Source organism: Podarcis filfolensis, assembly GCF_964270895.1.
Source record: "Podarcis filfolensis genome assembly, chromosome: 15".
Taxonomy (NCBI): domain Eukaryota; kingdom Metazoa; phylum Chordata; class Lepidosauria; order Squamata; family Lacertidae; genus Podarcis; species Podarcis filfolensis.
In genome coordinates, this window is record NC_139618.1 from 12,092,936 (window position 1) to 12,109,652 (window position 16,717).

Sequence of the window (16,717 nt, forward strand, 5' to 3'; positions counted from 1 at the left end):
CCAATTTTTGAATCTCAGCATTTTTAAGCGTCCCTTTCTAGCAACCTGCCTCATCAGTTGTGTGATAATAAAAGTAACCCCACATCTTCTATGCATTTGACTTGTACGATTTCAGCCAAGTCAAATCGCAAGTGAGACGGAGAACTTAAATGCTCTTTTCGAAGGGGAAAACCCCAAGCTTTTAAGCTCTCTGCCTTGCTGGGGCGGGACAAGGCCAGCTCAGAGTGCCAGCTCTGGGATGCTCTTGCGAGAGCTTACTGAATTCCCGCAACATCTTGTGTGAACATCCCTAGGCTTCCAGAGCTGGCATGCTGAGAGGGCCATGCTTGGCAAACAAGGCTGTGAGCTTAAAAGCTCTTTATGCAGCTGGTAGCCCAAGACCCAGGGCAAAACTAGCTTTTAAGCTCTCCCCTTTGCTTGGATGTGGAGGGTGGGAGCCTAGGCTGGTTCTGGGATGCTCTCACAAGGCAATCTGACTTCCCACCACATCTCACGTGAACATTCCTAGCCTTCCAGATGCAGCAGGCCTTGCTCCACCCAAGGCAGAGAGCTTGAAAGCTATTTCCGTGCTGGGTCCACTTGGGTTACATGGCACAAAAAGAGCTTTTAAAGTTGCCTGCTAGGCAAGGGCTCCCTTGGCACACCAACTCTAGGGGATTCTGTCTCTCCCTCACCTGCTACCTGTGGGGCGGCTCCAAGGGGTTGAGTATGCACAATTTTGTGCAAACCTTGGAACCAAACCACCATGAAACATGCAGGATCATTGTACTGGGCAGAACCATACTATCTCACAGCCAAATCAATCTGTAAACACAGAGAGAAATATGCCTCTTTAGCGTTGTGTATGCATATAACTGGAGTTATTTTGTGCAAGATCAGCACGGTTGGGGGTTGGGCTGGGCAATATATCATCCAAAACCAGTTTGAATTCCATATTTTGATATCCGTTTCATAATCTTTAATCTGGCAATATATTGCGAATAACGGTGTATGTTTGTGTGTGTGCTGTGCAAAAATAATGACGCGGGGAAATGTTGAAAACCAGATATCGCCCAGCTCTAGTTGGGGGTAACCCAAAGATCAGCAATTATTAGCTCTGCTCTTTATACATTCCTACACAAAGGCAACAACAACAACAACAACAACAACAATTTTGTACCATGCACATCTGACTGGGCTGTCTAACATAATAAGGTTCCAAGGTTGGACAATGAGAGGTTTGGACACATGAGCTCACTATGGGTTAAATCATCATTGCTGCAACTTTGACAGCAGACATGCGCAGGCGCAGCCGCCCCAAGTTGTTTTGCTGCCTCCTGAGGCAAATAACAAGATGCCCCTCTCCCTCCATGTACAGAGGCTGACAATGGAGTCTTAGTTCAACATCCAGGGCAGCTATGGTCAAGAGGGTAATTTAGGGGTCCACTGTGGCACACATAGCTTTGATCACCACCAGAGAGAAATGGGCAGGAGACTGAGGAGCAACAGCTGGAAGGTGGGGTGTGTGCCTGCTTCAGGCCCCGGCATACCTCCCTTGCCAGAGCAGTTTCCTCTGTCTATCTAATGATAGGGCTGGACCACCTGAGTGCAGGTGATTATGCTCCTTTCCACCCTATGAAAAGTGCCACCTGCTGATGGCTGCCGTGCGCTTTCATGCACTGCCTTTCCATTGTATCCCCAGGGTGGAATTCTGTGAAGAGTAAAACAGATTCAAAAGGAATAAAACAGCTCCTCTCGTGCACACGGCCCTGTCGTGGCACCGAAGCAGGAGGTGTAAAACCCCGTAGAGAGCTGTTCTCTGGGCAGACTTGGATGTGTTCCCTTAATTAAAAGGGTCGCTCGCAAGCACCCGTCGCAGAATCACCTAGCAGTGCTAATGGAGCACTGGGGAACGAGCCACATAGACAGAGCGAGAAAATTGGGGGGGGGGGCAGAGGGGCAGGCAGGATTCGTAACAACCTCCAGCAGGGAAACCTTAGCTGCTGCGACACTCTACAAATCTATAGATGTGTAGTCTTCTTCCCCTTACCTCTATTTCACTAGATAATTTTAATTTTTTTTCTGGGTGGGGAGTGCGCAAAACCATTCTTTAAAAGTTGAGTAGCCAGAGCAGTTTCCTGATGATGGTGATTGTGAGTTGAGGAGAGCACACGACACCCTGCTGAAGTGGGCACTTATCCACTGCCAGTAATGCTGAGACCCCTGACTAGGACCAGGGCTCAAATCCCTACTCAGCCATGAAGCCCACTGGATGGTCTGGGGCCAATCACTCACTCTCAGCCTAGCCTCCCTCACTGGGTTGTTGTGAGTATAAAATGGGGAGGAGGGGGACTATAGGGAGGAGAAGGGCAACCCAGTCAGATGGGCAGGGTATAAATAACAAAATTATGATGATGCTGATGACGTACGCTGTTATGTACTGAAGTTCTCACCCTGGGCCAGCAGGGGGATACTGTAGATAGTTTTCACTCAGGTCCACATATGCAAATAAGGGATTGAAAGTGACGTTCAGTGATTGGATAGTTACAGAAAGTTGTTACAGTTGCGTTGTACTGGAGCTCTATATAAGCAGGCTGGCTGAACCCTTCAGTTCAGTTCTGTTCTGGCCTGTGAATAAACAAGAGCTGTTTGAAGAATCACTGTGTCGTCTGATATGTCCACCCACAACTTAACATACGCCATCTTTGGCTCCTTGGAGGAAAGGTGGGGTATAAATGCAACAAACAAACATGCCATGTGCCCTGTTTTTCAGAGGATGTTCCTCTACTAGAAGGGCTCCCAAGCCACAGGATGTAGCCAGCTAAGGCCAAATTCACACCATGCATTTAAAGTGCTCTGTTAGCACTTTAAGCAGACATTGCTTCCCCAAAGGATTCTGGGAGCTATAGTTGTTAAGTGTTAAGTGTTAAGGTCTCAAATATAGAATAAATGTTGATAATTGCACGAGGTAAACACACATACATAAATAAATAAACCACAGGTCTAAAATAATAAAGGAGAGCAATCCAAAAGCCAGCTTGGCTTTCCTAAAGACTCTAAATATTTCCTCTGCCTCCTTAATCCTCCTTGCCTGAGAACACGTAGGCAGATAGCAATCAGGGGAAGTTCCTGAAGGGATTCCTCTCCTATGTCTATGAACCTCCTTTGTATGAATTGTCATTGTTTGCCCAGATGCTCTGCATTGAGGGATGTCTGACGGGCATCCAGATTGTCTTATCAAATGCTAATGTTTTGTGTAAACTGTGTCTGGAACTATGTAAAACTTGCTAAATCCTCAGGAATATCACACCTTGGCCTGCCTGAGCCACAGTAACGCCATCTTATGTGTGATGTAATTTCTGATGGTTTGTAGAGGGGGTGTCCTCCTTCTCCATGCCAAATTGCAAACCCCTAAAAGAGATGTTGCTTCTTGGTTCGGGGTCTCTCTTGCCTCCTTGCTAGGATAAAGATCTGCCTTGCTTTCCGCTGCATCCTGCCTCCATCCATTCATTTCTGACCAATCATGGACTTAGGGGACTCAGCCCCTTGGAAAGTTGGGCAGCAAAAGCCAACCACCCCTATTTTTTCTATATCAGTTTGGACTTGAAAGATGTTAGGCCACCCACTCATAGCCTCACAGTGCTAATTCCCAGAGTAGTTTAACAATCAGTCCCTTTTCCGAGAATGTTGCTCTGTGAAGGGAACAGGGGTCTCCTAACAGCCCTCAGCACACTTTGCAAACTACACTCCCTACATTTTTTTAAAAGTGGTATTAGAATGTTTTAAATGTCTGGTGGCCTAAGTAAAACTCAAGAGTAGACCCACCTAAATTAATGGCCATGAGTACCTTTAATCTACCAATGGGCCTAGGATTTAATGGACAGCAAATCAAGTCCAATTTGAAGATAAATAACCCTAGGGACAGGCATGTCCGAAGTCCATTTAGGGCGCCCCCCCCGGTCGATTTAATCCGGCCCCTGTAAAAAGCCCAGCAACTTTGGTCGGCCCTCACACATGTTAACTTCATCAAATCTGGCCCTCTTTGAAAAAAGTTTGGGCACCCCTGCCCTAGGAAGAGAGAGTGCTTTCTGCAAAAAGAGATTTGGCCCCAGGGGGTTTCTTCTGGACTGATCACAGCACTGCCTCTGGCTCTCAGGGGCCACAGGGCTCAGCCATCAAGAGCTGCTTTGCCCCACATAGGCCTCCCCATCTCTCTGCGGCCTGTTGACAGTTTCACTGAGGAGTGTGTTTATGGGAACTACAAGGACTCCAGTTTCCACATTATGTGGTTCGTTTACTCTTAACCGCCTTAATGAGAACAGATTTATTTCTCTCTCTCTTTCTTTTTTTGCTGGGGAGGAGTAAATATTTCAGTGTTGAGCGGAAGAAAAGCCCGTGAGGCCCGTCTCCCAGGAAACGCCATAAACAGCAAAGGCGCAGACAAGTCTTTCCATATGGCCTTGGCAGCTTTTGTTGCTGTCTGCCCATAGTCCAACGGCGAATCCAACAGGGAAGGAATCGTTTTTTAAGGCAGGGAGCTGCCAACTGGTCCCTTCCAAGACGGTAGCTCTAAACCCTTCTTGTAGGCCCCAAATCCTTGGCCAACTACCATTTGTGGTAAGGGAACGGTTCCAGGCGTATTTCCCCGCCTCCCAGTTCATGGAGAAGCCAGTCAGAGGGAGCTGAGAGGTGAAGCAACTGCTTCAGGAAACGGATTCCAGAAGGGAATTTCCCTGCCTCTTCTCCGCTGTGCCTGCATAGCTCATTCTATTCAGAGCAACTGGGTGCCATTTTGAACTCTACTTTCAGGTGCAAAAATGCCTGAGGTTGGAACGGGCTAACTGAGCTGACAATTATGTCATATAAGCACACACGTCTCAAAATTTAGCAAACTTTGCAAGCTGCCTCACATGAGCGACGAATAACGGGAGTGTTGAGTTGCTTCCACACAAATCCTTTACTCTGGAATCGCCACATTTTGTTCACTCATTGTTTACAGAGTTGACACACAGCATGGCGGCATGAGGATCCGCTGCCTGAGGCAGTTGGCTTATTGTGCCTCATAGGTGGAGGCGCAGTTAGGAATCATGAGTTTCATAAATAAATAGCATGAGCCTTCAGAGTGCCCCTGTCTCACCAATGAGAGGATGTTTGTATTTAATAAGATGATTCCACAAAAGGAACTTCAGCCTGAAATATAAACCATTATTATCATCCAAGTATGGGGTGCATAGAATCACTGATACAACTTTTACCAGGGAAGGAAAAATGCCAAGCAGCGGGGGAAAGGCTAGCCAGAAGCAAGTGAGTCTAGCAGCCAGAAAGAGTAATCACTTCAATGTTTAGGTCAATGAATTATGTGTTCCAGTTCACCAGTAGATCCAGAAAAGATTTTATAAAAAGCTCAGGAGTTTTAGAGGGTTGACTCATACTCATAGACATACAGGGCTGCCTCAACCTGATCTGGATGATAAATTCTGGGTTTCACCTGAATTGGTCTGATTCAGTTATAAATCTGGGAGTTTGTCTGATATCCCATTTATATCCCACCTTTTTCTCCAAGCAGCTCAAGGTGGTTTGCAAGGTTTTCCTGCTCCTTTTTCAAGCCCCACAACAACCCTGTGAGGTAGATTAGGTTGAGAGGCAATTAACTACCAAGGATCACCCAGTGAGCTTCATGGCTGATTGGGGATTTGAACTCCGGTCTCTCCCAGGTCCTAGTTTGACACTCTAACCACTGCACCACACAGACTCCCAGATCTGGTGCACAGCCCTCTTGTAAAGACTCTGAACAATCCTGCATTGCAGGGGGTTAGACTAGATGACCCTTGGGACCCTTCCCACTCTACAATATTGGAATCCAACACATTTATCAGGCACTGTCAGAGCGTCCACTTCCTCCAGAAGTGCATAATATACATCACTCTAGACAGGGGAATCATGTTAGCTCCTGCATGGAATTCCTTCTATATAGAAAGCCCATAATTTGTTAATTGATTCTTGGTATAAAAAACAAGTGTCACTAATGTATTATTCTTGCTAATGCTGGAAGATTTCCAGCTGAGTCTGGAGCCACCTGATAAGAAGTGGAGCTGGTGGCGGCAGGGAGTAGACTGGAAAAACACATCTTTCTCCTCCCTGCCACATAATTTGTCAATACTAATTACAAATGAACAATAATCAAATTGGGAAATGCTGACGTGCAGGAGGACACCCCCCCACCCCCCCGCTTTGAGGCACTCTCTGGAGATTACTGCTTTCCCCCAAATACATTCAGCAAAATTAATTCTCTCCAAGCTTCTGGATTTCCTCAGAAGGTGGTGGCCTCTCTCTTTCACTGAAAGATTTTCAGTAGAAGTAGGATGGCCATCTGTCAGGGATGCTTTAGCTGAGATTCCTGCATTGCAGAGAGTTGGGCTAGATGGCAGTCAGGGTCCCTTCCAACTCTACAACTCTAGGGTTCTATGAAAACCAGGAAGAGGGAGTAGGGGTAATGCCAAAATGCCACCAAAATGAACATGGAGAGAAGCAGCATCTTAACCTCTCTCGCCCCCGTTGACCAGGCATAGGCAAACTCGGCCCTCCAGATGTTTTGGGACTACAACTCCCATCATCCCTGACCACTGGTCCTGTTAGCTAGGGATGGTGGGAGTTGTAGTCCCAAAACATCTGGAGGGCCGAGTTTGCCTGTGCCTGCTTGCCTATGTCTTGCTCCTGAGTTTTCCAGCCCACAGCAACAGAGCCACAGAACAGGACGCTGGTCCTTCCTCTGAGGAGTCCCTGCCCACCCGGACCCTCTGCATGAGCAGGCCAGAGGCTTCTCTGCATCTCTTCGGTGCAAATAAATGATTAGATTTTGTGTGCAAATGCAAAATCTGCTCTTTGTCACGGATGGAAAGGGGGAGGGAAAGAAAAATGGTGAGGTGCACAACTCTGAGCTGCTCAAGGCAAGAAGGACTCAGAGGAAGACCCGCTTTCTGTGCGTGGCCCAGAGAGGCCTGTAATGTACGATGGGCAACTGACTCAAATGGCACTTCCTTGGCAGCCTGTCAGTATGAGAGGATGTGAAGTTATCAATAGTGCGGATGTGCGCACTGATGTATCCTGCGTGGGTGGGTGGTTTTTATTTTTTTTTAAGGGTTGTATTCCACATTGCACTGAAGAGAATGTTCTGCCACCACAAGTATTTCTACCTCCTCCTTTCGTTGGAGGTTTTTAAATGGAAGTTGGATGGCCACCTGCCAGGGATCGTTTGATTCCTGGTTTGCTAGGGTCAGACTAGATGACCCATGGGAGTCCCTTCCAACTCTACAAGTCTATGATTTCTTGAGCAACAACACACTCCGTCCTTCTCTCGCCTCACCCCAATCTGTTTTGGGCTTCCCTTGACCCACCAAAGCAGATTTGGGGACGGCGAGGATTTGGGGAATCTCCAATAATATCCAGCAGGGGACATTCCCAGGCTTATTTGGGTACAGACCATTTGCATGGAAAGCCTGTGTTTAACCATTTTTTAAGGCAGAGATGGTCCCTTACATCCCTGCGCAGCCACAAAGCTTCCTCTGAGTGACCTTGGACCTGCCAGTATCATCTCATGCTTGCTGTCCCCAGGATAAATCCCAATTCCTGGTTTTGCCTGCTTGTTTCAGTTAGCAGGCTAATCCCTAACGCTGGCCCCGGGATTTTAAAATTCCAGTCTGAAACGCAGCGCATGTTTTGAGCTGCACAAACACCCTTCACTGCCGGGAAATACTTAAGTCATGGAAAGCAAGAAGCCGGCAGCTGCTTCAGGCAGAGACGGGTGGGTGCGATGCTCATTCACCCAACACTGCTTTCATAAAAGAGGCTCCCTCTCCCTACTGACACTGTGTGTGTTTGTGTTTGTGTTTGTGTGTGTGTGTGTGTGTGTGTGCAGTGATTAAAATAAACTGGCTGTGCAAGCAAGGTGTCTGCCCCTCCCTGCACAGTCAGTTCATGGTTTCAAATGGGTTCCCATAGCCACAAATGGATGCATCCGCCGGGCCCAGGGAACTGAACCGATCGATGGCCGAGTTCAAATATAGCTGAATGAAACCAGCACAGCACTTACGAGAGGAGGGCAAAGTCACTTCCAGAACAACAGCAGACCAGGGAGAGCACTTTCCTTGCGCATCAATGGAGGCAGCAGCACTGATGCCTCAGGGGAGCAGGGTCCCCCACCCAGTTAAGGGTGTGTTTTGTGCCGGGTAAACCAAGGAAATGGGGGGGGGGGACTGACTGTGCATGTTGGGCAAAATGTGTGCAACTGTGCATGTGGAACTGTAGCGTTTGAGGAGCCGTTTTTGACCTGCTTTCTTGGGCTGAGAAGCCAGGCGTTGATTCTTGAGAGAGAAATGGGGGTGCGATAGGAAGGTGTAGCTCAGATGGTTTGAGGCAGATGTTTTGGACTACAACTCCCATCTGCCAGGTAGTCCAAGTAGGTGCTAGGTTGGCAAAGACTGTTTTAAGAAAAGATTTGGCCCAGGAAGCAGACCGAACCGTGTGCATTCTGCAGTATGTTGGCTTCGATGGAGCCAACGTGTGCCTTTGCAGCATTTCAGTGGACACGTGGTTCCTGCGACAGAACTTGTCATCGCCCCATGGAGGAGTTGGGTCTTGGTCAGTGCTCCAGCCAACCTGGATCAGAAGCCTTGCCCTCAGGAGGAGTGCAGAGGATGAAATATGACTCCTTGCCCAAGGCCCTGCTGGAGGAACACCTGCTGAGATCTCTTCTGTGGAACTCCTTAAAGGCGCAGGAGCTCAAGGTCTCTAACACCTGGCCACTCTACTTGCAGGTGGTGAGAGGAGTAGCCACAAGTGCCTGTGGCCCACAGTGGCATCAACTCATATTTTGACTGTGGACCGTTTCCCATAAAGGCTGGTCAGTGGATGGGGAGGCGGGGCTGAACTTCAGTGGTGGAATAAATGATGCTTCATATGCAGGCAGTTCTAGGCAGGTTCCCAGTGGCGTAGCGTGGGGGGTGCAGGGGGGGCCGGCCGCACCGGGCGCAACATCTGGGGGTTAGGGTTAGGGGGCGCAAATCCACAGGTTAGGGGGCGCAAATCCACGGGTTACGGGGTGCAAATTACTTGCCTTGCCCCAGGTGCTGACAACCCACGCTACGCCACTGCAGGTTCCTATCTGATTAAGAGAAACCCAGGTAGCTGAACTGCGGATAAACCTCCACCTGCTCCTAATTGGAGCAGGTCGCAATCAGGGGCTCAGTGGATGGACTCTGCCTAAGCCGATTCTATATGGAAGGCCCATGACCCCTGCCTAAAACCCTAGGGAGCCACGGAAAGACAGCATGGACAATACTGAGTTAGATAGACCTTAAGGCAGCTTCATATGTCCCTATATTGCTTGTGGACATCAGATGATATTCCCCCTGCAGATTGATCCTTGCACTATCAGTCTGCTTCCCTTTCCGAGGGTGGGGCAGTGAGGGTTAACTTCTGACAACAGCTCTTGGGTTTCCTACTGTTACATTACATGTTAGCCCATAGAAAGGAGGGCTAAAATTAGCTTCCCAGCTCGTCCTCTCGTAACAGCCATGACTTCCGGATAGTCTCAAAAAACGAATCCCCTGCAAAGGCAACTGATTCCTCCTGCTATTTTTATGACCATGCGTCAGTTTAAGAGACAGAGAGCAATCTATTAATGTGAGATCGTGATGAAGACTGATGTTGCAATGCTGACTTCTCCAAATAGTTTGTGGACACAGCATATTGTTGATGGCTTCCCCAGGGAAAGTTTTACCCGGCTGTTCACCCTGGTGTTCCTGCAAAATAATCACATTTACATAGCTCGATATGGGATGGGAGGACCCTATCCCTCTCCTCTCTCCAAATAGTACAATTTTGCTAGCCTTGGGTTGCTTCTAGGCTCGTCTTGCTTGTGGAATTGCCATCTTGCCATCACACATTTTTATGGGTTGCCAGATTGTTTCAGTGCACTGTAATGAAATCCACAGCACTTTTCTGCAGTAAAATATATTTGCCACACCAACCCATTCAGTGGAAACCTACAAAGAGCTATCAAAATGTATCAGCATTCTTGTGCCTTTAATTAAAAGTTTCTTGTTTGCAGGCGCCAACTGCTTTTATTGCTTCCTTTTGCTGTCTCCAGAAGCAACAGAGTGAGCCTCCGGGGGTGAAGTCAAACAGCTGCGTTAGCAGCACTGAAGTGATCTTTCTGGGGCGCAAGTCTGAGCAGTGTGTATGGAGGTCCTGCTTTGCCCAAACAACAAGACCCCACTCTCGGCCTTGCTGATGTAGTCCAAATGAAAGCAGAGCAATATGTTTGGCACCAGTTTGGCTGCAGGAATTGCCAGAAAGAGGCGTATGAGATACCATCCAACCGTCTTAGCGGCTCCCCTCCAGATTTGGGTAGGGTTTATTCCTTAGCCTTTTCTTCTCCCGTTTAGGATCAGTGTTTTCCTTCTCCTAGATGGGCTACCTTCCCAGGTTGACAAGCCCCATCTGCCCCTCACTTCCCTCTACGGCATGTGCAGGAACCGCCTTCTTGACCATGGGATCCACTCCTGGTCTCATCCATTCAATCTGCCAGAGGAAGTGGCCCTTCTTTGGAAGTGCAGGTTGCATGTGTGGGTAGGAGTGCCAAGGTTGGTCCACCAGCTGCGACTCTAACTAGAGAGATAATCCGTCATCCAGGTAATCCATGATTCAGAGAGATTATACATGCACTTAGTCAAATTAGGTTTGACTACTGTAATTCATCTGCATGGAACCTTTGAAGACAGTTTGGAAACTTCCACAGGCTCAAAATGCTGCTGCCCAGATATAGGTGGCCTATAAAAGAAAGAAGGCTGATCGCCGAAGAATTGATGCTTTTGAATTATGGTGCTGGAGGAGACTCTTGAGAGTCCCATGGACTTGCAAGAAGATCAAACCTATCCATTCTTAAGGAAATCAGCCCTGAGTGCTCACTGGAAGGACAGATCCTGAAGCTGAGGCTCCAATACTTTGGCCACTTCATGAGAAGAGAAGACTCCCTGGAAAAGACCCTGATGTTGGGAAAGATGGAGGGCACAAGGAGAAGGGGACGACAGGATGAGATGGTTGGACAGTGTTCTAGTGTTCTCGAAGCTACTCAGCTCTAGGTTATAGCGTGGAAGTAGCCTTGGAGATTTCGCACCTGTTTTTCGAAAACTAATTTTACAAAGTACCTTGAACATCACCCAATCTGACAGTCCCTTGCTAGGCAACTGATCTCCCCGCTCTGCAGGTCTAAGGATGGTGAAGGTTTGCCAAGGAAAACAGACGCTGTTGATGCCAGACATCTTAGAGCAGAGTCACTTGTTGCAAAGTTATTTAGAAAGAGGAAATGGGATGATAAGACGCTGCAGCTAAGAGGAAGGGAGATCCTGCCCAGTAAATAGCCACATGGTGCTTCCAGTTTCCATTCCTCACTTTTCTCTGAGGCTGCTTGACGTCATTTTAGTGTCTGTGCATGCGCAAGCGGTGAAACCTGGAAGCAACGTGCTCCATTACTTCCAGGTCGCCGCGGAGTGCAACCCAAAAACGCTCAACCTGAGGGTACTTCAACCCGAGGTGTGACTGTACTTTTATTTTTATTTTTGCTTTAGTTGCTGAGGGGATTGAGGTCAGTGCACAGAAACCAGAATAGCAGGACCCATCACCAGAACCAGAGGGGCTTCTGTCTCTATGAACACGGTGGCCTCTGAGGTGTAGGGAGCAGTGGAAGGGACTCTCTAGGAGGCTGAGACAGACAAATGCCCATAGCCCAGGTGAGGCTCACTAGTTCTGGAAGGAGGGGTGTGATTCCTCAGCTGGAGTAGACTCCAGGGCAGGACAGGTGAGAGTCACCTGCATCATCAATCCTAGATGAGCATGCAATCAGCATGCAAAGTACAAAAGGGAAGCAGAGATGTGGTGCTGTGTCTGTTTAACTGCCCACATTGAGGGACCTTGGATGCTCCTGGACCTCTATGGGACTGTCCTTTGGGTTTGACTCTGGCCTGTATCCTGACTGCTGGACTTTGGCTGCATTCTTGGATTGACCCTGAACTGTGTTTCCTGACCTGTGGACTTGGCAATACTGACTTGCTACCAGTAGGCCAGGGGTTCAGGGCAATGAATCCCCTCTGTTTTGCTGAGGCTGACAGAGGATTGACTTTGCTTGAGGAGTCGGTGTGCTTTCTCAGTTCTTGTGGTTTCCAAAAGCACTGCTTATAGGTTGGGAATGGGGCAGCAGCAAAGTGGTAGTGGTGAAGAGAGGGTTGAGCATTCCTGCCACTTCTCTGCTCTGCATCTCATTGGGGAAAGGACTAGAACAGGGGTAGGCAACCTAAGGCCTGGCAGCCGGATGTAGCCCAATTGCCTTCTCAATCCGGCCCACGGACGGTCTGGGAATCAGTGTGTTTTTACATGAGTAGAATGTGTCCTTTTATTTAAAATGCATCTCTGGGTTATTTGTTGGGCATAGGAATTCGTTCATTATTTATTTTTCAAAATATAGTCTGGCCCCCCACAAGGTTGAAGGGACAGTGGACCAGCCCATGGCTGAAAAAGGTTGCTGACCCCTAGACTAGAAGATGACCCTCTGTGTCCCTAACAACTCTGCAATTCCACGATCTGTTGGGTTCCCAGTTTCATGCCATCTGGGGTTGGTCTCTCGGCTCCCAAGCCAATTGGCTCAACTGCCTGCCATTTTTTTCCAGGCCTCCAACACTGACACCCAACAGAGTACACAGGGAGTCCAATTCATCTTCCAAGCATTTATTTCTACTGGAAAGGATTTTGCTTTGCAGGCAGAGGGAGGGAGGGGGGAAAAGACCAATTTACGCACACCAGAAGCAGTTTAAATAATCGTAGGAAGAGGAAAGGGGGGGGGGTAATCGGTTTCCCAATCTGCATCACCCACCTTCAACTACAAAATCAAACCTTTACTATGAAAACTCAATTTGGGGGATTTTCGGAGGCAGTTGAGAACGCTGGTACATTTGAAAGCGAAGAAACCGCTCCGAGAGGCTTTCAAAAGCCACAATCCATTTGACCACCACTTCTTCCCTCAACTGCATTACTCGATTAAACAACAGGATTGAACAACCTCTTAATTCAATAATAACAAAAAACAGGAAGGGAATTCTGCAACAGAAAGTTCCTGCCTACCACGCAAAAGGAAAAATGTTTACTGCAGCAGTTCCAAAGCAGATAAGCCACCTTTCTCCCATGTTTGTTTTCCCAAGTTTGCTAAAGCCTCCAGCAAAACTATCCTTAAATCCCTCTGCATAACATTATTTGGGTCCCTTTCTTTTTTTTTGCAGCAGGATTGACTGCTGCTTCACAAACAATTCCGTGGGGAAACCTGCCCTGCAGATGGATTGCAGCAAGGAGCTGTGGCTTCCCACTGTGGGCCCATTTCAGGAATATGTAAAACCAACACAAACCAGCCCTTGTGGTTTGCAGCACACTCTGCCAAGGGGGAAGTTTTTGTTGCATGGGAAGCATTTCCAGTACTGTCAGGTGCGTACTGGTTCCTTCTCTTGCTCAACCAATGCAGCTTTTTCCATGTCCCAGAGCTGTTAAATTTCTTTTGTCAAAAAGCACAGGAGGAACCTCTGGCATCGAAGGAGCTGGCCAGTCTGCTGAAGTGCATTAAGACTTGCTCGCTACATTCAGACGTCATGGGTGCTCCAGTCCTTCAAACCTCTCCCCGTCCCATGTGCCCGGCTTAATATAGCACTTCCTGTTTTGTCATGTTCCAGTTTGCCATGGCATAAGAACCGGACACTATGGTTTGTGCAATCCCACAAACGAGGATGCAAATCAGGATTAGACTGTGGTTTGCAAGCCTGGCTTGGAGGTCTGGTTTGGAGAAACCAGGAAGTTTTCTAACAAGCCAGGCACACGCATTCCCAAACTATGGTTTGAAGAATCGGGGAGTGTTGCATCTGAATGAAACCACTGGCTTGCTGCTGGCTTAAAAGGTTGTATAAAAACCCCTCTGTGAATTAACTCCCAGTGCTAAGGCAGACTTAAATGTAAAATGTCTGGGAGCCTGGTTCAGATGTTCAAAAACCACATCTGTGGGGTATAGCTGGACAAATCTGCAAAGAGAAGGCTACCCATGGATGGAACTGCAGCTTCTGAGACGTAATTCTCAGACTGGAGTGCCTGCAGCTGTTTCTGCGGACAGCTTGAGTCAAGTTTATAATTTCTGTGTGAATTGATGAGTCCCCAAGAACAGGCAAGGCATATCCTATTGAGCTGGGGAATGTCTGAACCAGCCCTAAATCTGCTGAATTTATAAGCATTTTTGACAGATAGTTACCGCTGGAGACAACCAAGGAGAAATCAAGTGCATCAGCTTGAGTCAGCTTTGCGAAAATGTTGTATCACTCTCTAGATATTTTTTTGCCTCAAGCCTGAGCCTGTGAACAATGTTGTCCTTGAGGGAGAAGGAATATGGGGGCAGAGCAGCACTGGGATTAAACCTTTCTGGGCTGGAAATGGAATTGGCTCCAGTAAGGGGGGGGCACAGCGGTTTCCAGTCAGGGCCTTCATTGCCACATATCCCCATTCTCGCCGTTCTCGTGGAACTTGTGCAGGTGGTCGGCATATCTGAAAGAGATGGAAGCAACTGGATCAGCACACCTCGGTGTGAATCTATATTGTGCCCCATAAAATGCAGAGTGACAAAAAGCCAAGCCCCTGACCCTGACAGGTTGGCCATATGAGGGGCAACGCCAGGAGATGATGGCAGGGGGAGCAGTGCAAGGTCAAGCCTTCTCAAGGACGACAGCATCCAGCACCAGGCCCCTTCTGCCCCACACAGGGAGAGCAGAATCATATCACTTTAAATAATTTTGGGAAGTGTTGTTTAAGGGTACTGAGAGGGGACAGGAGACCCCTCTCTTCCTCTCGCAGAGCTACAACTCCCAAAGTTCCCTGGCAAGAGGAGTTGCTTCTAAACCACTCTGGGAATTCGCCCCTTCTTCCCTGGCAGGGAGGAGAGGGGGCAGCATTTTGTGGTTCGCCTCAGGTGCCAAAATGTCTTGAACCGGCCCTGCCCTAGGGGGTTGTTCATATGTAGATGACCAAAGTTCAACATATGGATGTGGGTTGGTGGGGGGAGCACCGAGACGTGGGGCAGGAAGCGTGCCCGCCCCCGGACCTGCTTCAAACCGCAAGCGACGGATTGGCTCAACTGACTTGACACCTGCAGCCCTGATTTTCACATTTGCAGAGTGAAAGGCATGTTTGCAGAAGCTGAAGAAGCATCTACATGGTAGACTGAAGGAGAGAACTGGGAAGGCAGCTCCTCCGATACCTACTTCTTTGCACAGAAGGCGGCACAGTCTCTGCCCACGCTCTCGCTCCAAGCCGTTTTGTAGAGAACCTGAGAAAGTAAAGGCAGTCTGTTAATTGTTCAACTGAGAGTGGGAACCCCCACCCCACCCCACAATGATCCTCTTTGCTCAGGTTCTCCCTGCAACATCCTTCCTGCGTCAACAGAGATTCAGGCTTTGAGGTCCAATCAAGTGGGTGCCTGGGGGTTTTGGGTTCCCAGTCAACCAATGGTACACAAGCCACTCCGAGAGCCCTTTCTGGCTGGGGAGCGGGGTACAAATGCTCTAAAACAAATAAAGCAACTTAAGGGCACCAGGTTTGTGAAGGCTGAACTACAGACTCCTTATTTCCAAAGGCAGTAGGATATCAGAGAGAGAGAGCAAGCCACAGACTTACCAGGAAAACAAGGCAATGCAAGAAGAGAGTGTAGAAAAAGGCAATTGTGCGGGCCGTCTTGTTGGAGAGGATGAATCTTCCCTGCAGGTGCACCAAAAGAAGACAGGGTTTGGCATAAATACTCTTTTTCAGAAAAACCAATAAATACAGAATTCTGCCGATGAAAAACGAAATGTATGCCACCCTGTACAAATTAGGCAAGTTCATATATTATTCTTGTTCATATTTATTATAATTTTATACCGCCCTTCATCTGAAGATCACAGGGTGGTTTACAATATAACAATACATACCATCGTACCAAACGGAAACAATGCCCCTTCCTACTATACCAGTTGAATTAGCCAGAGGCCTGGGAGAAGAGGAATGTTTCTGCCTGCACCTGAAGTTATGTAACGAAGGTGCCAGGCGAGCCTCCCTGGGGAGAGCATTCCACAAGTGAGGAGCCACCACTGAAAAGGCCTATTCTTTTGTCTGTCCTGACTCTCCCTTGCTCAGATCCTTGGCTAGCACTGCTGGGTTTTAGTATTATGAGGTAGAGAAAACATCTCTCTGTCTACTTTCTCTGCACCATGCATAACTGCTGCCTATACCTCAAACATGTCGCCTCACCAACTTACTAGCCTATTTTTTAGGTGGAAAAAACTCAAATTTTGATTTTTTTCCCCCCACATAAGGGAGTTGCTCTGCCCCCTTGATCATTTCACTTGCCCTTTTCTGAACCTTTCTCCCAGCTTTTTTTTTGAAGCAAAATGACCAGGAACTGTACACAGCATTCCAAGCATGGCTGCACACTATAGGTTCGCACCGAGTTATTAAGAAAGGGATTGCAGGCTGTGGAGAGGTGCTGCCAGTCAGAGCAGGTGACAGTAAGCTAAGTGCACCAGTGGGCTGACTCAGGGAAAAGCAGCTTTGTGTATCCATGTATGAAGCAGATTGCAGCTGGTGCAAACTCTGCTGGCAACCAGCCCAGACCTCGCCGAACATC

At 48.1% G+C, this 16,717-nt stretch overlaps 1 protein-coding gene and 1 long non-coding RNA gene across 2 annotated transcripts in view; one reads left to right on the forward strand and one right to left on the reverse strand.

Moving 5' to 3' along the window:
* The first annotated feature begins 6,902 nt into the window (after positions 1 to 6,902).
* The window catches only part of LOC310750251, a 345,492-nt gene continuing 335,677 nt past the window's right edge, over positions 6,903 to 16,717 (forward strand). The window contains exons 1-2 of the long non-coding RNA XR_014542022.1: positions 6,903 to 8,954; positions 9,132 to 11,088. This is a non-coding gene — a long non-coding RNA (uncharacterized lncRNA). The remainder of the gene's footprint in view (positions 8,955 to 9,131; positions 11,089 to 16,717) is intronic.
* CUX1 (cut like homeobox 1) overlaps positions 12,744 to 16,717 on the reverse strand; it is a 256,957-nt gene continuing 252,983 nt past the window's right edge. The window contains exons 21-23 of the mRNA XM_083587394.1: positions 15,730 to 15,810; positions 15,318 to 15,382; positions 12,744 to 14,604 (exon numbers count right to left, since the gene is read on the reverse strand). Coding sequence (XP_083443520.1) covers positions 14,544 to 14,604; positions 15,318 to 15,382; positions 15,730 to 15,810 — 207 coding nt within the window. The 3' untranslated portion in view covers positions 12,744 to 14,543. The remainder of the gene's footprint in view (positions 14,605 to 15,317; positions 15,383 to 15,729; positions 15,811 to 16,717) is intronic.